The sequence below is a fragment of the Salvelinus fontinalis genome, unplaced genomic scaffold (genome assembly GCF_029448725.1).
Source record: "Salvelinus fontinalis isolate EN_2023a unplaced genomic scaffold, ASM2944872v1 scaffold_0434, whole genome shotgun sequence".
Classification (NCBI taxonomy): Eukaryota; Metazoa; Chordata; class Actinopteri; order Salmoniformes; family Salmonidae; genus Salvelinus; species Salvelinus fontinalis.
The window spans coordinates 139549-161341 of NW_026600643.1; the positions used below are offsets into that span (position 1 = coordinate 139549).

General features: G+C 43.7%; 2 protein-coding genes across 4 annotated transcripts; both read right to left on the reverse strand.

The window, feature by feature from the left end:
• Nucleotides 1-7297: 7297 nt before the first annotated feature.
• LOC129846026 (microtubule-actin cross-linking factor 1, isoforms 6/7-like) lies at nt 7298-18177 on the reverse strand. 3 transcript variants are annotated; one of them, XR_008758153.1, is made up of 7 exons: nt 16445-18177; nt 15475-15692; nt 15316-15372; nt 15118-15211; nt 14845-15018; nt 10432-10618; nt 7298-7945 (listed from the first exon to the last, which is right to left on the reverse strand). XR_008758153.1 is itself a non-coding variant. In XM_055914034.1 (6 exons), the coding sequence occupies exons 1-5, from the start codon at nt 18090-18092 to the stop codon at nt 14846-14848; spliced, it is 2190 nt and encodes a 729-aa protein (XP_055770009.1). In that variant the 5' UTR covers nt 18093-18177; the 3' UTR covers nt 7298-7945; nt 14845. The 3 variants fall into 3 exon arrangements, 2 of the variants coding, with proteins under 2 accessions (XP_055770009.1, XP_055770008.1); XM_055914034.1 differs by lacking the exon at nt 10432-10618; XM_055914033.1 differs by lacking the exons at nt 7298-7945; nt 10432-10618 and adding an exon at nt 14630-14724.
• A 5-nt stretch (nt 18178-18182) lies between these two features.
• Nucleotides 18183-21793, reverse strand: LOC129846028 (uncharacterized; the record flags this gene model as incomplete). Its single annotated transcript, XM_055914035.1, is given in 6 exon segments — nt 18183-19115; nt 20533-20644; nt 20810-20879; nt 21052-21133; nt 21276-21387; nt 21731-21793. Coding segments are annotated over 5 exon segments (1212 nt in total).

A 21793-nucleotide genomic window follows, 5' to 3' on the forward strand; every position in this document is an offset into this window, starting at 1 on the left:
GGCAAGTCTCTCCAGTGACAACATTTTCGGCTGAAGGTAACCACTTTGTGTTCTGATCATACCACATCACATCGACCTGCGTTAAATGCCGTTTAGGAATGCACTTGCAGACAGAGTGGTGAAAAAGTAGTTTATTTTGTTTCCTAGATTATATCAGTGAACCACTAGATTCCCATCATGCAACACTGTAAAAAAATCACCAATAGCTTTTGAATATCTTAACTTGTCTTTATATCACAAATGTATGCGATATGACGAAATACAATCACATTCAGACACACACACACACACACACACACACACAGACAAATGCATGAAACCAATTGATTTATTATCGATAACATCTCACATTCTCTTGTACTTTTGATTTACACCGTTAAAAGAAGGGTTGTAATTCCACCATGGAAAACACAGGGCCATCAGACACCAGTCCAGTTCCACTCCTCACCAGCAGTATTTCCTTTAATCATTTGAACAGGGTGATGGAGCACAAAGCACACACAAGCTGCATTCAGTAACAATATTCTTATTTGTCTTATAAATAAAAGGCAGATGCTCCCTGGCAGGCACAAGGAACTTTGATTGTATTAAAAGGGCATGGGAGACTAGCCCATAGAAGCTGCATTTAGTCAATTCGGCATCAAATGCTTACTACAAGGTAGCGATGCTGATGAAATAATGCAAGATGACACCCTAGTGGACAAAATGCTTACAGCACCTGGTATTCCCAGGCGGTCTCCCATCCAAGTACTAACCAGGCCCGACCCTGCTTAGCTTCCGAGATCAGACGAGATCGGGCGTATTTTTTTTATTTTTTTTTTTTTATTATAAAAAATGTCAAAGTAATTTACAACCAAATCACATAACCACCAACAATCCTTCAACCAATTTCACTCCCTGTACATCAGAAACAAAACCAATTTTCCAAAACACCAACAACACATATTACAAAAAAACAAAATCAACAATACATTACAACAAATAAAACATAATTACACCATCCTTATTCACTAATCAACTTAAAATACATAATCTAATAAACATTATACATACACCATTTCAGAAGTTAACCCTAAATCCCCCTCCTCCCTCCTCCATAGACACCAAAGTACTCCCCTTTATAAACATACTTTCAAATTTCTCTAGTTTTGCATTATACATTAATTCCACCTGCTTTCTTAAACCTGCTTTAAAGATTACCCAAACATTCACCTTTTTCCCTTCAAAATGTTTCATATTCCTTCTACAGTAAATTGCATACCTCACAAAACTCAAAACAAGATTCAACAGGTACACATTCACACCCAAACATTTCCCCACTACTCCAAATAATATTAATCTATCCCATTCAAAACTTTCTATAAACTCTTTTCTCCAGTGCCTCCACAACAAAAGTTTTACTTTATTGAAAAAATCTGTCAGACATGGACATTCAACAAATAAATGCATCAAAGACTCTGGCTTCATCATACACACATCACATTCCCGCCGTACATCGCGGTTTATCTGATGTAAAATAATATTTGTGTATATACGATTATGCCGTAACATAAAATCCATGTTCTCACAATTTCGTTTATTCCCAAACAAAACCAAATTGTCCCACAGCAAAGAAACATCCAAATCAATAAACATTTTTCTCCACATCCTCTCAGCCGCAGGCCTCACACACACAGACTTCAACATACACTTGTACATTCTTTTCTGTGTTACTTTTGATAATAATTGTTTCCCCAATCCTTTACCCACATAGAGACTTGGCATCACATACAAGTCCTCATATTCCCCCTCCCCATTTATCACTTTTATCCACTCACCCGGAATGCATAATTTAATTCTTTCGTATATCTTTAATATTACATTTCTCTCCACTGTATCATCAAACTCCCACACAGTATCTAGAATTGCCTGCCCCCTTAAAAAATCAGGTATAACCTCATAAAGAAAATCTTTTACCAATATTAACCCCGCCTTCATAAACAATTTGTTGTACAACACCTTCCCACCACTCTCTATTTTTGGATTCAAAAACACAGGTTGATTAAATATGTTGTCCTTATTTGTACATGTGTACTCAACCTGAGGAAGAAATTCCCCCCATGCCAAGAACACCTCCTTATAGAACTCAGGCAAACCCTCCAACATATCCTTCTTCCATGACATCAATAATCCACTTTCTTCACAACCCCCACTTCTGTACAAAAAATATTTAAAGAACCTTTTCCATCCATAATCTACCTCCCCATATAAGTATTTTTGCACAGTTTTTATTCTCATTGCTTTTCTCTTCACATCCAAATCCACCAATTTCAACCCCCCATCCTTTAAATCCGAGATAAGAGTTGCCCTTGCAATCCTAGTCCCCTTTCCCTCCCATAGGAATTCTGCAACCAAACCATTGAATTCTTTTAACACCCATTGTGGCATATCCAACGAACCTAAAACATAGATACATTTGGATGCCACCAATGAATTAATCACCACCACTTTCCCCCTCAAAAACAGTTTTCTTGCCTTCCAATAGGATAGAGTATGTTTTATTTTATTCAAAACCCCAGTCCATGTCTCATCTCTCGTCCCTTCTTTATCCACCCCCAAAACCACCCCTAAAGTCTTTATATAACCTTCAGCCTTTTTGAAAGGGAATCCACAGTCCACTTTTTCATCTATCCCCACATACATTATTTCAGATTTTTCAACATTAAGTTTTGCCCCTGATGCCTTGCCATATACCTCAAAACACTCCATTACATTCTTCACACTTTCAACATCTATCACAGTACATGTAGTATCATCCGCATATTGCTGTATAACACTCTCCCCCCCATCCGGTATCCGTATACCTCGAATTAATTTGTTTGCTTTAATCATTGCTGCAAACGGCTCCACCGATAAACTATAAAGAGCAGCTGATAACGGACATCCCTGCCTAACAGATCTCTCCAGAGGAAAAGAATCTGTTAAAATCCCATTACATTTTACTCTGCTCCTTGCAGATCCATTCAGTAATCTAATCCAACCTATCATTCTTTCACCAAAACCAAATTTCCCAAGTGTACGCAATAAAAAGGAATGATCAACTCTATCAAAAGCCTTATTTAGATCCAAACTCATCACAAACCCCCCTTCCTCCCCCATATGCTTTATCACATCCCTTATTGTTCCCACTGTGTCAGAAATATCCCTCCCTGGTACACTATATCCTTGTGTCTCTGCTATTACTCCTCCCATAACTTTCTTAACTCTATTAGCTAAGACCTTGGCTAAGATCTTATAATCACAATTTAAAAGTGTCAACGGTCGATAATTATCCAAATTTACACGACTCCCTTTATTTTTATACAGTATGGTTAAAACTCCTGTGGCCAGCGAATCTGGCACCACTTGAGTCTTTTCAATATATTCATACAGTTTTCTTAAAAGTGGAGCCAACAAATCTGCAAAAGCTTTATAAAATTCCGCAGTTAGGCCATCAGACCCCGGACTCCTATTGCTATTAGCAGCTAATATGGCCTCCTTAATATCAGTTAGACTCATATCTTCATCACACATGTTTTTTTCCCCTTCTGTTAACTTAGTATCCACATGATCAAGCACCTTATCCATACATGAATCATTAACCTCTTCTTTTTTAAATAAACATTCATAATATCTCTCGACCGTATCCAGAATCCCCACCAAATCATTAACCTTTTCCCCTTTATCATTAATTAACTCCGTAATATAAATCTTCTCTTGCCTTCTTTTTTCTAAATTCAAGAAAAATGAAGTACACCTTTCCCCCTCTATCGCATATTGCACTCTACTCCTTACAATCGCCGCATAACATTTCTTCTTCTCATATTCATCAAGTGCATCCTTAGCCAGTAAATAATCCTCCACCCCATGATCTTCATCCTTTTCTATACACTCAAGTTCATGTTGAACCTTCTTACGTAGCTCCCTCTCCTTCTTTTTCAAAAAAGAATTCCTCTTAACTGCATATTTTATAGTCAATTCCTTACATTTGATTTTCAGCTCCTCCCACCACAACCCCATATTCTCCTCCATTAACTGCTGTCTTTTGGCTTTCCCAATACATTCTGATATCATCTCAATATAATTTTCCTCCTCTAGCAAGCTATTATTTAAACACCACAGCCCACCAGATTTAGTAGGTGTCCTTACTCCGCAAGAAAATACCAACGCAGCATGATCACTAAAAGTTGTAAAAACATACTTAATATCTTTTATAAAATCCCTTAACCCTTCATTTACTAAAACCAAATCTATTCGCGTCTGTTTCAACTCCCCTAAAACCACCTGCCTTCTAGAAATGCCTCTCTTGTTCGGATTCTCATCCCTCCATATATCAATCAAACTGTTATCAAACATAATCTTCCTTAAGACCCCCCTAGAAACGTCATTTCTAAAGATAGCTCCTCTTTTCATATCTAGTCTATTCATTTTAACATTAAAATCCCCTACTAAAATACAGTTACCCTTGCACCATTTCCCTAATCCTAAAAATAAATTATTTCGCTCTATCTCATTATTCGGCGCATAAATATTTATAATCCTAAAAACCCTATTCATATATTCAAAATCCAAAATTAAAATCCTCCCATTATTATCATTATATATCTTCTTCACATTTTCTACTACATCCTTCCTTAATAAAATTGCAACCCCACTTGAATTTCCCCTGCCATTGTTTACATAAATAAAATCCCTCCATATTTTTTTTACTTCTGAAACACATACATTATCCCAGTGCGTCTCTTGACATCTCCGTCTCATGTATAGCCGTCGTTGTCGTTTCTGTTATTGTCATCAAACTCGAACCCCTCTCCATTTCTTCACCCCCCGAGGGCAATGTTTTTCCACTCCTCAAATAAAGGGAACACTTAAACAACACAATGTAACTCCAAGTCAATCACACTTCTGTGAAATCAAACTGTCCACTTAGGAAGCAACACTGATTGACAATAAATTAGCATGAGACGGAGTCTACAACCCACACAAGTGGCTCAGGTAGTGCAGTTCATCCAGGATGGCACATCAATGCGAACTGTGGCAAAAAGGTTTGCTGTGTCTGTCAGCGTAGTGTCCAGAGCATGCAGGCGCAACCAGGAGACAGGCCAGTACATCAGGAGACGTGGAGGAGGCCGTAGGAGGCCAACAACCCAGCAGCAGGACAAGCTGACTTATCAATATATTCGCTTGTATTTACCCCTAAAAATTAAATGCTAATTAGCTGCTAATGTGGCTATCATAAAGACCTAAAAATGCCATGAATGATCTGGATGAGACTGCCGAATCGAGACACAGGAAAGAATCTCTTGATTAACTATATCTAATGTTAGCAAAATGTAGTAATGAATACATTTCTTTAAATTGACAATTCTGTGAACTGTTTTGTGCAAGTTTTAAATTGACACAATATACCTGTTTGCAAAGGTCAGCTAGAGATGACGTGCAGGAGCTTGCAGGGATTTGTAGTCTTGCGTGTCTACTTTGATGCTAATTAGCATTTTAGAATCTGAGAGTAAATAGACCCGAATATATTGATGAAAGTCACCTTGTCCAAGAGTGATTTAAATGGTTATCAAAACATCATGCCAGGGTAAGCCTATACAAAACACAGGCCTTAAGTGTTTCTAAAATTCCTTAAGGGGAAAAATAAATGGTGGAAAAACAATTAGAACCATTTCCCTGTTCGGGTATTATGACACCGCCACTTTGGGGCTCTATAGCTGGGATAGGCAACTCTGTTCCTGGAGCGCAGCAGGTACTACAGGATTTTGTTCCAACTAGGCACCACACCTGACCAACTGAGCTAATTGATCAGTTCAGTGATTGCTTAAATTCAACACACCCGCTGTTCCAGGTTGGTAAATCAAAAACATGAATGGTCTGCGGCACTCCAGGCCCATGGTTGCCTAGCCCTGCACTATAGGCCTAGAAATTACATATTGGCTTAAATAGAAACAACTCATCTGGATGCTGAAATAAAGTGGGGTTGGGATTACTCACTGGGGTCTTCATTTTAATTTGACTTTATAACAAGAGGGATTTGTGTTCGAGCCTATTTAAGAAATAAGAGGTAGGCCTACCTGTTTCACAGGCAATTATAGGCTATACTATCCATAGATCTAACCTATATAATAATGATTTAACAACAATATACTGGAATAAAATATAAATTAGGGAAGGGAGTTTGTTGCAGAGATCTGGTGTTGGTGGAAGAACTGGTAAAGGGTGGACCTAGTGCTAAAGTAGGAGTTGACTGTACTGATAGTGACACTGTTGTCTGGGGTGATCAGCGTTAACTGTGGAGTTGACCGTACTGATAAATGCATAGATAAGAATCATTTGACACAACAGATGATAAATTAAAATAAGGCTCTTGAACCACCAAATCTGAAGCATAAATTGTATGGGGGTGGCATGGATGTTGTGAACGATCAGAAAGTTAAGACTCAAATTTTCTGTGTGTGTGGGGGGGGGGGGGGGGGGACAAAAATGCATTTTGGGATTGTCATCATATTTCAATGGCAATACATTCCATTATGCAGCATAATGAAAAATGTGATTTCCAATTTTGTGAGGAAGTTGACAAAACCTTGCAATGGCCAATTGGAAAACCAATTGTCACTAAACATAGTGTCAAAAATCTTAAGAATATGTGGGACAAGAATGGAGGTTTTGTTAATCAGCCTCAGCCTCAGTTTAGCCTCAGTTTAGTTAATCAGATTGAGGAATAGGTTGAGTTGACCAATCCGTTGGGCCGTCACCCATATGTAATGAAATAGGAGATGAGGATGACAGCACACATTTAAGTCGGTGCAACAGTCAGACTAAACTAACTGATACAAAAACACCAAACACAGAGGGGGGAGGAGAAATGCAGTGAAAGGTAAATATGGTGAGGAATGTGTCACACAGCACAAGAAACCCCAAACACTTTTGTTTTTGTAAATCACCAAACTGTAAACAAGCACTGATTGTGTTGGCATATCTCCAGATAGTCAAAAGGATGTTGAATCTGCTACTTTTCTATGCAACTCAATCATGTTGAGTTCAAGTACAGCCATTGTAAAATGGATTTAGTTTTAAATGGGACTGTGACACAGCTATACAATCTATTGCTAGTGACAACAAAGTGAAATGAAACAAAATGGTAAAATAGAGAATGTAAATGAGGCTCAGGCACAAAATCTTTGGTAGGCTCAGTGCCTCACTTCCCTAGAATAATGTTGGTAATGTAACGATGCGTAGAGTGATGGGTGTGGAGTCAGGTGCAGAGAGCAGAGGGTTCGGGAAAAAACACTTTATTCCTTACAATAACCGCGCACAAAGAGGGTGACACCGAACACAGGCGTAAAACACTCCAAAATAATGCACTACACAGGCACATACGCTGTACAGCGGACAATCCAAATAACAGAAACACTCCTATACCAAATACAGCAAAACAATCCCGCACGAACACAGGCGGGCTAACTGAACTTAAATAACCCCAAACAAGGAACAGGTGAAACCAATTAGACCCAACAAAACAAAAAGGGAAAAAGGGATTGGTAGCAGCTAGTAGACCGGCGACGACGACCGCCGAGCACCACACGAACGGGAAGAGGAGCCACCTTCGGTGATATTCGTGACAGTACCCCCCCCCCCCGCCGACACCGGCCTCGAGGACGACCCGGAGGGCGAGGCGCCGGGCGATCCGAATGGAGGCGATGGAATTCCCTCAGCATAGATGGATCCAATATGTGCTGGGTCCCACCAGCACCTCTCCTCCGGCCCGTACCTCTCACAGCCCACAAGGTACTGCAGGCCCCTCACCCGGCATCTTGAGTCCAGAATGGGCCGTATCGTGTACGCCGGGGACCCCTCGATGTCCAGAGGGGGCGGAGGGACCTCCGGAACCTCACCGTCCTGCAGGGGACCAGCTACCACCAGCCTGAGGAGAGACACATGAAACGAGGGGTTAATACGATAATACGAAGGAAGTAGTAATCCATAACACACCTCATTTATCCTCCTCAGGACTTTGAATGGCCCCACACACTGCGGACGCAGCTTCCGGCAGGGCAGGCGGAGGGGCAGGTTTCGGGTCGAGAGCCAGACCCTGTCCCCCGGTGCGAACACGGGGGCCTCACTGCGGTGACGGTCAGCGCTCCTCTTCTGCCGTCCACTCGCCTGTCTTAGTGATTCCTGGACGGCCCTCCAGGTCTCCTTAGAGCGCTGCACCCACTCCTCCACCCCCGGAGCCTCGGTCTAGCTCTGATGCCACGGTGCCAGGACCGGCTGGTAGCCCAACATGCACTGAAACGGTGACATGTTGGTGGAGGAGTGGCGGAGTGAGTTCTGGGCCATTTCAGATACGTCAGGACGTATCTCGCCCACTCCCCTGGCCGGTCCTGGCAAAATGACCGCAGAAACCTACCCACCTCCTGGTTCACTCTCTCCACCTGCCCATTACTCTCTGGGTGATACCCCGAGGTCAGGCTGACCGAGACCCCCAGACGTTCCATAAACACCTTCCACACTCGGGATGTGAACTGGGGACCCCAATCAGAAACGATGTCCTCGGGCACCCCGTAGTGCCGGAAGACGTGGGTGCTCAGAGCTTCCGCAGTCGGTAGGGCCGTAGGGAGACCGGGCAACGAGATAAGACGGCAGGACTTAGAGAACCGATCCACAACGACCAGGATCGCCGTGTTTCCCTGAGACGGGGGAAGATCAGTGGGGAAATCCACCGATAGATGAGACCATGGCCGTTGTGGAACGGGGAGGGGTAGTAACTTCCCTCTAGACAAGTGCCTAGGAGCCTTGCTCTGGGCGCACACCGAACAGGAGGAAACATAGACTCGCACGTCCTTAACTAAGGTGGGCCACCAGTACTCCCCCCTAAGACCCCGCACTGTCCTCAAAATCCCCGGGTGGCCCGACGAGTGTAGACTATGAGCCCACCGAATCAATTGATCACGGACAGCAAGAGGCACGTACCTACGACCCTCCGGGCACTGTGGAGGCGCAGTTCCCCCCTTAGTGCCCGCTCGTTGTCCACCTCCCATACTACCGGTGCCACCAGCCTAGCAGCCGGAATGATGGGAATAGGCTTGATGGTCCGATCCTCAGTGTCGTAGAGACGGGACAGCGCGTCAGCCTTAGTGTTAAGGGAACCTGGTCTATACGAGATCGTGAATCTGAATCTGGTGAAAAACATGGCCCACCTTGCCTGACGAGGATTCAGTCTCCTAGCTGCTCGGATATACTCCAGGTTACGGTGGTCAGTCCAGATGAGGAAAGGGTGCTTAGCCCCCTCGAGCCAGTGTCTCCACACCTTCAGGGCTTTAACCACAGCCAACAGCTCCCTGTCCCCTACATCATAGTTTTGCTCCGCCGGCCCGAGCTTCTTCGGAAAAAAAGCACAGGGGCGGAGCTTCGGTGGCGTACCCGAGCGCTGTGAGAGCACGGCTCCAACACCAGCCTCGGATGCGTCCACCTCCACTATGAATGCCAAAGAGGGTCAAATGTGCCAACACCGGAGCATCGGTAAACAGCGCCTTCAAACGGAGGAAAGCTCTGTCCGCCTCTGCCGACCACTGCAAACGCACCGGCCCCCCCTTCAGCAGTGAGGTAATGGGAGCCGCCACCTGACCAAAACCCCGGATAAACCTCCGGTAGTAATTGGCAAACCCTAAGAACCGCTGCACCTCCTTTACCGTGGTCGGAGTCTGCCAATTACGCACGGCTGAAATGTGGTCACTCTCCATCTCCACCCCTGAGGTGGAAATGCGGTACCCTAGGAAGGATACAGACTGTTGGAAGAACAGGCATTTCTCAGCCTTGACGTACAGGTCATGCTCCAACAGTCGACCAAGCAGCCTGCGCACCAGGGACACATGCTCCGCGCGTGCAGCGGAGTATATCAGAATGTCATCAATATACACCACTATACCTGCCCGTGCAGGTCCCTGAAAATATTGTCTATAAAGGCTTGGAAGACTGATGGAGCATTCATCAACCCGTACGGCATGACGAGGTACTCATAATGCCCTGAGGTAGTACTGAACGCCGTCTTCCACTCGTCTCCCTCCCGGAAACGCACCAGGTTGTAAGCGCTCCTGAGATCTAGTTTGGTGAAGAAGCGCGCACCGTGCATTGACTCAATCGCTGTGGCTATGAGAGGTAGCGGGTAACTGTAATCTAATCTAATCAACCCTGACCATAATGGTCGACTAAGGCGTGAACTGGGAAGGGCATAGCCACTGGAACAATGGGGATCCCTAAACTATGGGCAAATTATCTGTCCATAAAATTCCCAGCCGCGCCTGAATCGACGAGCGCTTTATGCTGGGAATGGGGGGAAAACTCAGGAAAAGTAACATACAAAAACATGTGTGCAACAGAGGGCTCTGGGTGAGAATGGTGCCGGCTCACCTGGGGTGACGCCAGAGTGCCCTGCCTGCTGCCTCGACCCCCAGAGGAACAAACCCGGCACTGACCGGCAGTGTGACCTCTGCGGCCACAGATGGTCGCAGAGGTCTGGACGTCTTTGGGTAGCCAGCAGGTTATCCAGCCGAATGGACAGGTCCTCCAGCTGGTCGAAGGTGAGGGCGATGTCCCGCTGTTTAAAAAAAACAACTAAAAATGGCATATCAGTTTGGATACTGTAATATCCATATGTGTAAACATACTGAATTATAATTGGATGCATTTTACCGCCATATTATACTGTGCTATGATTGGTTAAGACCACCCAAATGGTTAGGTCATGGTCAGTTTGATGCTGGTTGGCGATACGTGAACATGCCAGTTATAGCTAGCTAAAAAAAGAGCTACGTTAAGAAATATCCTGTAGTACTGCATTTTATTATTTTGTACAAAGCGTGCAAAACAAGACAGATACTAGGCTGCAACTGGGACAACATTTTGTTTTTGCAGGGGGGTGTTGTAAGGGGCTTAATACAGTTGTATTCCAGCCACTAGGGGGTACTCTGGTGAAGCCCATGGGAAATAAAGAAATATAGTTTAATTGAATTGGGAAGAGTAAGAATGAAAAACTAAAGAAAGACTGTAAACGGCTGTTACCTGTGCTAACATGATTAAAAGTGAAGTAAACCATACTTTTTGCGTTGTAGTTTATATGATAAGCTCATTGGAAGGGTAACATACACAGGATGTACATAAATGGGCATAAACACGTGACACAGAAAATAAAATATTGACATTTAGGAATTCAAAATGCATCTAAATATATTTCTTTCTGTCTATGGAATACATAAAAAAATGTAGTTAAAAAAAATATATGTATAAAATATACTTGTTTGTACAGTAAGTAAATGTAGGAAATCCAAAATGCACAAAAATATGTTTTTGTAATGTCTATGTGTATAATATATACTTGAAAATAAAGGAGAGCCGCACACTCTAGGAGCTCAGATGCAAAAATATTTAATTACCAACGTTTCGACAGGCAAGCTGTCTTCATCAGGGTACAATCACAGACACTGCGGGATGACTCGTTTATATATAGTGTCAAGACACACAGGTGTCTGTAATCATGGCCAACAGTGGCCTAATATCATTGGTTAATTACTCATATTAAAACGGCATAGAATGAGCAACATACAATTAATACAAATGGATAGCATACGATCATAGACACACTAAAGACCACACAAGCCTACAAACAACCACAATGGCAAAGTCACAACAGGCGCAGGAGGAATGCCGCTTACTTCGATCCACCCCTGTCTGATCAACACTCTACAACCAGCGCCTCATCGGCTTCCAGTGGTCGTTTTTTATTCAACGAGAGACTGGACGGACGGAAGGGCGGAGGTGGCCGCAGGCACGCACATCGACGAGATGCCGCACCCGACGGGGTAAGAAGAAACGACTATCAGAGGCAGAGGAGACCGTTCACACGGTCCCAGAACCCACGGGACTGAGTGTTTTCAATTTATCAACGACTTTGATGTTAAGGTAGACATGTTTAAGTTTTTTAGAAACATCCGTTTAAGGGAATACTTTAGCTCCCCTGATCCTGATATTTCTATTGAACCTGTATATTGCTCACCTGCACATACTCTGACTCCTCTTAGAGGCAAGAGTTATTTTATACCTCCTACCAATCGCAATCACTCTATCGAGACATATTGTAGACTTGTTGAAAAAGATGTTGCGCAACTCCTTAAGAACAAACAGGAGTCCAAATCTTTCCACAATTTACATAAGGATGAAAAACACGCGTTGCTTGATTTACAATCCGATACCTCAGTCCTTATTCGTCCTGCTGACAAGGGTGGGTCGGTTGTACTTATGGATAGGGAAGCTTATGTAAATGAGTGTCACAGACAGCTGCTTGATAACACCTTTTACAAGAAACTCAGAAGTGATCCCACTTCTCAATTTCAGAATACTATCTTAACTGTCCTAGATGGGTATTTAGGTTGTGGTCAGATAACCAAAAAAGAACATGACTTTTTGGCTATTCAACACCCAAAAATTGCCACTTTTTATACTTTGCCGAAATTACATAAGAATGTTACTAAACCTCCAGGGCGCCCTATTGTAGCGGGCATTGATGCAGTAACGGCCCCTCTTTCTACTTTTGTTTACTTTTTTATTAGACCACTCGCAGAACAGCTCCCCTCCTTTGTAAAGGACACCAGCAGTATGATCTCTATCATAGAATCTCTTGATCCTCTCCCTGAGAACACAATGTTAGTTACTTTTGATGTTGAGTCGTTATACACTAATATTCCTCACGAGGGCGGTATTGAAGCTATGGAACATTTTCTTCTGCAACGTGACCCCAATAAACTACCTTCCAGTGAATGCATTATAACATTGGCTGAAATAGTACTTACACACAACTATTTCATGTTTCTAAATGATTTCTTTATTCAGACGAAGGGTACTGCTATGGGATCCCCCATGGCTCCTAACTATGCTAATTTGTATGTTGGTTACATGGAGAAACAGTCTATTTTCAATCCTCTCAAAAATGTTTTCTTGCCTAACATCATTATTTGGAAACGGTATATTGATGATATTTTTGTTCTATGGAGGGGTGATGTAAAACAGCTCCAGGCGTTCCATGATTTTCTTAACTCCTGTTCTGAACATTTGAGATTTACTATGCAATCTGATACACGTCAAATCAGTTTTCTTGATCTTCTGATCTTGTGTGAAAATAATGTTCTATACACTGATCTTTACAGGAAACCTACTGATCGTAACAGTTTGTTGAGGGCTGACAGTTGTCACCCACTTCCCTTGAAAAATAGTTTGCCCTACAGCCAATTCTGTCGAATCAAAAGAATTTGCAAAAAACAATCAGATTTCGACAGAAATATGGCTGAGACGCAAAGAAAGTTCAAGGAGAGGGGGTACAAAAATGATCAGATTAATAATGCCATTGAGAAAATTCAAAACAAAACGAGACATGACCTTTTTCAAGGGCAGTCTCGCAAAAAGACGCATTCTTGCATTTTAACTACCCGCTATTCAAAGCGCTCTGAACAAATTAAGGGAATCGTTCACAAACATTGGCATATTCTTAAATCCGATGATAGTCTCGGTAATGTGTTTTCTGACCTTCCCTTGGTCGTATTTTCGCGGGGCAGAAATCTCCGAGACCAATTGGTACACTCTGATTTAACCCCCCAAGATATTCCTGAACAACGTCTATTTGCGCCCCTATTGGATGGTAATTATAAGTGTAATGGCTGTGCCCAATGCAATGGCACTTATAAATGCAGATCCTTTAAACATCCACAAACAGGGACATCGATCCCAATCAAAGGTGTTATTACGTGCTCCACTAAGGCAGTTATTTATCTCATAACTTGTCCTTGTGGTAAAAATTATGTGGGTAAAACAAAGCGTGAATTAAAAGTACGTATCTCAGAGCATCGTAGCACCATTAGGTGCAAAAACTTGACCTACCCAGTTGCGGCCCACTTTTTGGAGGCAGGCCACTCGATTTCATCTTTGCGTTATATTGGCATCGAACATGTCACCCTCCCTAGGAGAGGGGGTGACCTTGATAATTTATTGTTAAGACGAGAGGCTGCTTGGATATTTAATTTAAAGACCCTTGCTCCCTTCGGTCTTAATGTGGACTTTGATCTGAAGCCATTCTTGTGATTGTTGTGATTGTTGTGACTTTGCCATTGTGGTTGTTTGTAGGCTTGTGTGGTCTTTAGTGTGTCTATGATCGTATGCTATCCATTTGTATTAATTGTATGTTGCTCATTCTATGCCGTTTTAATGAGTAATTAACCAATGATATTAGGCCACTGTTGGCCATGATTACAGACACCTGTGTGTCTTGACACTATATATAAACGAGTCATCCCGCAGTGTCTGTGATTGTACCCTGATGAAGACAGCTTGCCTGTCGAAACGTTGGAAATTAAATATTTTTGCATCTGAGCTCCTAGAGTGTGCGGCTCTCCTTTATTTTCTAGTTTTCTACTCCGCTAGCCAGCACCTCGCCTACATAGGTGTGCGTTTCTTTTTTCTTCTAGATTATAATATATACTTAAAATAATGCAGAAGCAATAAGCATTGTAAAGGATGATAGAACACATCAAATTAATGTGAACATGAGGACACAAAGGAGAGATTTAATTAAAAGATCATCTTTTAATACTTTTTTATGCTGAAGATTTTTAATGCTGAAAAATTCTATGTATGGCAAATCCACTCTGGGCAAATGGCCTGTTGGACAAAAATAAAAAATAGTTAACATCCTTGCTATTTTAGCCACTTGCTATGTTAAAGAAAAATCTCAGTTAATGATGAATGGATACAATTTGGAAGGATTTTCCAGAGTCATACCTCAGTAGGGTAGAGTGTCAGGTGGCACAACCATTGGTGCCATGAGGTCAACGTGTGAAGGAGGGAGCAAGCCAGAGAGCTGTCTAGGAAGCAGTCCAGGCCCATGGCTTGGAGGCTTTGAGTTGGTCCCATCATTGTAATGTATTGTAGGGTATTTGCTGCCCCATAGACCTGCTGGTAGTGGGAAAGCTGTTAGCAGGAGACCACCAGGGACATCTATGATCGGCTGACACAGTCTTGGTTAAACCACATGAATTCTAAAGCAATATTCACCTGCTTTCATAGAGTAAGGATTCACTCCTTTGGGGCCAGTGTTCCCCTGATATCCATATGTCCCCATCGGTGGAGGTGGTGGTACACACTTGTTCTGTAAAACACATCAACACATTTTCCAAATTGTTAGTAATATTATCACAGTTGAAATGCAATGGTTGTTCACTGTTTTTAATTTCATTGAATTTAAGTGTGTACCTCAGCCTTGGGCTCAGTTTTGTTAACCCATCTGTGCAGAGTTGGATCCCAGACAATCTGAGGAAGAAGATGTTAGCAATGTGAAGCAAGCCACAATAAAAAAAATTATCCACTCAATTGTCTCTACATAGAATATAGTGTTAAGAACCAGTTCCTTACAGATCTGTCTTTGTCCTCAGGTAGATGAACCTCCTTCTTATTAAATCTTCCCCTCCCAAAAACCCAGCTGAGCCAGCCTCCACTGTTATTGTGAACAGCAGGGGTCTCGGGCTCAGCCACCGGCCGGCTGCCAGTCTGGCACTGAGAAGTGGCCTCGGAGTGTTCCGGCTTGGTGATGGACATCATAGCAGGATGCTCAACATATCTAAGTCGGACATCTGTAATAAGTGGGAGAAGTCAGGCCACTCTGCTCATGTCACCATACAGAACAATTACTAGCTGACAGGTAGAAATGTCTGGCTCTGATACTCTGTTACAACCCAATCTTAACCTACACGCAGTCACAGGGATTACAGGGAGGTTACTCCAGGATTCTGCGATCGCATTGTTTTGGTTGCAAAATCAACAATTCCCTGCATATTATGCGAGGGCTTACAAATTTGACCAATCGCCAAACTATTTCTGCATAAAATAGTCACATCATCACAATATTATCGCATAGAACTGACCCATTACCACAGTACAAAAAGAGGGCTCGCAATTTCAACCAATCACCGCACATTTACTGCATAATATGGTTCAATCAAGCCACACATCAACACAGTTTTTTCCCTTGTCAGCGCATTTTTGCAACTAATTGGACAAAACAATTGCATATTGCTATGCAAAATGTCATAATTTTGCTGCAAAATATTTATCCGCAAATATCAAAAAAATCCATGCGAAATCCTGGAGAGATTCACTGGAGTATGAAAATGTATACACTCACTACTTTAAGTCGCTCTGGATAAGAGCGTCTGCTAAATGACTAAAATGTCAAAGTAAAATGGAGCTAAACCTGTTTTATGTAGAAAATGCATGAAATTATTACAGATATACACTCACATGAGCCATACATTTAACCTATCACAACTTATTATCAAGCTATCACAATGGTAATTTCTTTACTAATTAGGTAAGTTTAAGTGACCTCTTCTCTTGGAATAGAAATCCACAGGTGGAGTACACGCTGCACCATCCCATTTCCACAGTGGTGCCACCATGGGGATGATGGGAGGTGGTTGTGGATGATTGTGTCCATTCTTCACAGGGACACTGGTTGTGAGGAAGATCTCCTGCCTCTCTGCAGGGACACTAGCCTTTGGGACGATCCACTCCCTGTGCGCAGGGACGCTGGCCTTCTGGAGGATCAACTCCCTCTGTGCAGGGATGAGGCCTGATGCTCGGAGGATCTCCTCCCTCTGCGCAGTGATGCTAGCTGCTGAGAGAATCCCCTCCCTCTGTGCAGGGACACTGGCTGTTTGGAGGATCCCCTCCGTCTGTGCAGGGATGAGGCCTGATGCTCGGAGGATCTCCTCCCTCTGTGCAGTGACACTGGCTGTTTGGAGGATCCTCTCCCTCTGTGCAGGGATGAGGCCTGATGCTCGGAGGATCTCCTCCCTCTGCACAGTGATGCTAGCTGCTGGGAGAACCCCCTCCCTCTGTGCAGGTACACTGGCTGTTTGGAAGATCCCCTCCATCTCAGCAGAGACACTTGCCTTTGGGACAATCCCCTCTCTGTGCGCAGGGACGCTGGCCATTGGGACGATTCCCTTCCTCTGCGCAGTGACACTGGCCATCAGGAGGATCAACTCCTTTTGTGCAAGGATGAGGCCTGATGCTCTGAGGATCTTCTTCTTCTGCGCAGTGATAGAAGATGCTGGAAGAATCCCTTCCCTCTGTGACGGAATGAGGCCTGATGCTCGGAACATCTCCTCCCTCTGAGCAATGATGCTAGCTGCTGGGAGAACCCCCTCCCTCTGTGCAGGTATACTGGCTGTTTGGAGGATCCCCTCCCTCTGTACAGGGACACTGGCTGTTTGGAGGATACCCTCCGTCTGTACAGGGACACTGGCTGTTTGGAGGATACCCTCCCTCTGTACAGGGACACTGGCTGTTTGGAGGATCCCCTCCCTCTGTGCAGGGACACTGGCTGTTTGGAGGATCCCCTCCCTCTGTACAGGGACACTGGCTGTTTGGAGGATCCCCTCCGTCTGTACAGGGACACTGGCTGTTTGGAGGATCCCCTCCCTCTGTGCAGGGACACTGGCTGTTGGGAGGATAACCTCCCTCTGTACAGGGACACTGGCTGTTTGGAGGATACCCTCCGTCTGTACAGGGACACTGGCTGTTTGGAGGATCCCCTCCCTCTGTGCAGGGACACTGGCTGTTGGGAGGATAACCTCCCTCTGTGCAGGGACACTGGCTGTTTGGAGGATACCCTCCCTCTGTGACGGGATGAGACCTGATGCTCGGAGGATCTCCTCCCTCTGCACAGTGATGCTAGCTGCTGGGAGAACCCCCTCCCTCTGTGCAGGTATACTAGCTGTTTGGAGGATCCCATTCCTCTCAGCAGAGATACTAGCCTTTGGGACAATCCCCTCCCTGTGCGCAGGGACGCTGGCCATTGGGACGATTCCCTTCCTCTGCGCAGTGACACTGGCCATCAGGAGGATCAACTCCTTTTGTGCAAGGATGAGGCCTGATGCTCTGAGGATCTTCTTCTTCTGCGCAGTGATAGAAGATGCTGGAAGAATCCCTTCCCTCTGTGACGGGATGAGGCCTGATGCTCGGAACATCTCCTCCCTCTGAGCAATGATGCTAGGTGCTGAGAGAACCCCCTCCTTCTGTGTCGGAATGAGGCCTGATGCTCGGAGGACCTCCTCCCTCTATGCAGTGACACTGGCTGTTTGGAGGATCCCCTCCCTCTGTGCAGGGATGAGGCCTGATGCTCGGAAGATCTCCTCCCTCTGCGCAGTGATGCTAGCTGCTGAGAGAATCCCCTCCCTCTGTGCAGGTACACTGGCTGTTTGGAGGAAACCCTCCATCTGTACAGGGACACTGGTTGTTTGGAGGATACCCTCCGTCTGTACAGGGACACTGGCTGTTTGGAGGATACCCTCCGTCTGTACAGGGACACTGGCTGTTTGGAGGATCCCCTCCCTCTGTACAGGGACACTGGCTGTTTGGAGGATCCCCTCCCTCTGTACAGGGACACTGGCTGTTTGGAGGATCCCCTCCCTCTGTACAGGGACACTGGCTGTTTGGAGGATCCCCTCCGTCTGTACAGGGACACTGGCTGTTTGGAGGATAACCTCCCTCTGTACAGGGACACTGGCTGTTTGGAGGATACCCTCCCTCTGTACAGGGACACTGACTGTTTGGAGGATACCCTCCCTCTGTACAGGGACACTGGCTGTTGGGAGGATACCCTCCCTCTGTACAGGGACACTGGCTGTTTGGAGGATACCCTCCCTCTGTACAGGGACACTGGCTGTTTGGAGGATACCCTCCCTCTGTACAGGGACACTGGCTGTTTGGAGGATACCCTCCCTCTGTACAGGGACACTGGCTGTTTGGAGGATACCCTCCGTCTGTACAGGGACACTGGCTGTTTGGAGGATCCCCTCCCTCTGTACAGGGACACTGGCTGTTTGGAGGATCCCCTCCCTCTGTACAGGGACACTGGCTGTTTGGAGGATACCCTCCGTCTGTGCAGGGACACTGGCTGTTTGGAGGATAACCTCCCTCTGTGACGGGTTGAGGCCTGATGCTCGGGGGATCTCCTCCCTCTGCACAGCAACTTCGGCTGCTGTGATGATCTGCAGGTATAATATAGAGAATATAGTCATTCCCTAAAAAATCAACCACTTGGAATCTATAACATCATTGACACATACACTGAGTGTATTAAACATTAAGAACACCTTCGCTTTCCGTGACATAGACTAATCAGGTGAAAGCTATAATCCCTTATTGATGTTCATTGTTAAATCTTCTTCTCAGTGTAGATGAAGGGGACGAGGCAGGTTAAAGATTGATTTTTAGACAATTGAGACATGGATTGTGTACGTGTGTCATTCAGAGGGTGAATGGGCAAGACCAAAGATTTAAGTCCCTTTGAACAGAGTATGGTAGTAGGTGCCAGGCGCACCGGTTTGTCTCAAGAACTGCCATGCTGTTGGGTTTTTCCCGCTCAACAGTTTTCCCTGAGTATCAACAATGGTCCACCACCAAGGGGGAGGGCAACTCAATAGGAAGGTGTTCTTAATGTTTTGTTCACTCAGTGTAGATCAATCCCTAGCATATACTTTCATTTGTATGTGTACGATACTGTAAATACACAAATTATATTAATGTTATCTACAATATATTATAATACCGTAAGCCTCCCCGCTGCAGGGGCATTTCCTCCAACAATTTTGAGCTGATTTTCTTCACTTTAGCAATATTTTGTATCTTTGTTAATTTTCACATTTATTGTGTTTGGAATGGCACTGTTACTACAGGAGATGATGCTATCATAAAGTATTTGATGTAAGTATGTAGGATAATTACCCATAATGCTCACTGACTGGACATTCAAAATTACCATGGCAATTATTGACGCATTAACATGCAATCGGAAACTTGGAAGCTCAGAGTTAAAATGAATGTAAGTTATCAGTGTAAAGCTTCCTACTGGTTGATTCTGATACTTCACAAGTGGGAAACTTGAAATCATCACTCCATAACGAGTTAGCGAGTCAGAAATGTCAGAATTTCCTAGTTCCGACTTGAAGGGCCTTCTATAATGTAGGGCCGGTCAGTAACCAAATAATTTTACTGTGTCCAATCGCACACAGACTTTTATGGTCACACAAGTTGCCACCGGTGGATTCAAAATGAGTAGCCTAACAATTATTTACATGGCCCCATGTACATTTGAAACCAAATGATTTTTCTGTGAGAAATCAATAATAGTTGCACACATAGGGTAACAGTGAGCAATTGACAGTGAGCAATGAGCAAGATAAGCATAGACGGGAAGTTGACAATAGCTTATTATTAGTGTAAATAAATTGTATTTCTATGGTTGCAGTCCTCAAAGATTGAATTGATTGAATTAATCAGATCCAATGATTTACTGCCCGTAGGGTGGGGTACCGCTAGTCATCATTATTATAATCACCATCTCAATCATTATCACCATACCATCATAGACTTATTCTTCTGTATCTGAGACTCATCTGACACTACCTTAGACATGGCAGTCTGCAACTCAATACACTGCCCCTGCATGGTGTTCAGCGTCCCCTGCATGTGGTTAATCGAATGCTTAACATCGTTCAGCAGGATTTGAATCTCAAGCCTGCAAGAAATCAGGTGGTTCAACATACTGAGATGACGAGAGGCTTCAGACCATGCCCATTGGACCATCTTTAGAATTCTTTCTCACTTAACACCAATCTTATTAGGAATGTAACTTTGTGCAGAAGATGTTACTATAGTGTTATTTAGAAGAAGAAAAGTGTACTTTGTCAGGTGCCAAAAGGATGACGGGATGTCTCCCTGCTCCAGTGAGCTCTGCTGGCAGGTCTTGCTCACTGTTGGAGGAACCAAATTAGAGGAAACATATCTATGGTTGTTCAGCAATGAAACATTCATGGCATAATGGGGATTGTCCTTCCCTGTGAAAAGAATAACAGCTGGGGTTTACTTTCTCACTTTTAGATAATGTAATACAATCTTTAAACCCATCAGAAGTGTAGTGCTTACCTCCATTAAAATATTGGTCCATGTTATTTATGGCTGCATTGTCCCAATGTTGACCACTAGTTCCATCTTGTGATGAGAGGGTCTTGATGAAACGATCAAGTCAACATTTTGTTAGACATTTCAGAGATAGCATTAACAATTGTACATGAGACAGTGCTTCCAGATATTGAGGTATCTTCCTTCTGAGATATGTAAAAAAAAAAAAAAATGGTGTGTGTACTCACATGAAAGGTATCCATGATTCTAGATTAAGCCAATCATGTACGTGATTACCATCCTATGGGTCAGCAATGGAATGATTGTTACACAGCTTTCAGGCAACTTTATGTCTTGGGCCTGGATGAATCATTGAAATGCAAGTAATGTTGTGAATTTGTGATTCATAATTGCCATTATAATTTTGAATATTCCATCAAAGTTATTTGTTTTGACAGTCAAAACAACTCAATTTTACGATTAATCACTTGAATTGAGTAACTTGAGTTGACGGAAGTAGCAACTATATATTCTGACCTAAACACTGACTTGTGCATTGCCTAATGCATAATCTATGTATGTTATTGGCTATTGGACTGCTCAGTCAAAACAACAAACTTTTACGATGAATCACTTGACTGGAGTAACTTAAATTCGGAACTAAAACATTAAAAGTAGGCTATAGCTTGACGCATATCCTTACCTTGGACAAGCGTATCCAAAAGGCCTATCCAGTTGTGCGTGAAGATACCTTTAGGTAGATAAA

Coding starts and splice junctions, on each gene's coding strand:
- LOC129846026 (XM_055914034.1), bottom strand. CDS start 18,092: ATGTTCCGAGCATCAGGCCTCATCCCGTCACAGAGGGAAGGGATTCTT. Junction 15,693..16,444: donor TTTCTATTCCAAGAGAAGAG/GTCACTTAAACT, acceptor CACTTATTACAG/ATGTCCGACTTAGATATGTT. Junction 15,212..15,315: donor AAACTGAGCCCAAGGCTGAG/GTACACACTTAA, acceptor TGTGTTTTACAG/AACAAGTGTGTACCACCACC.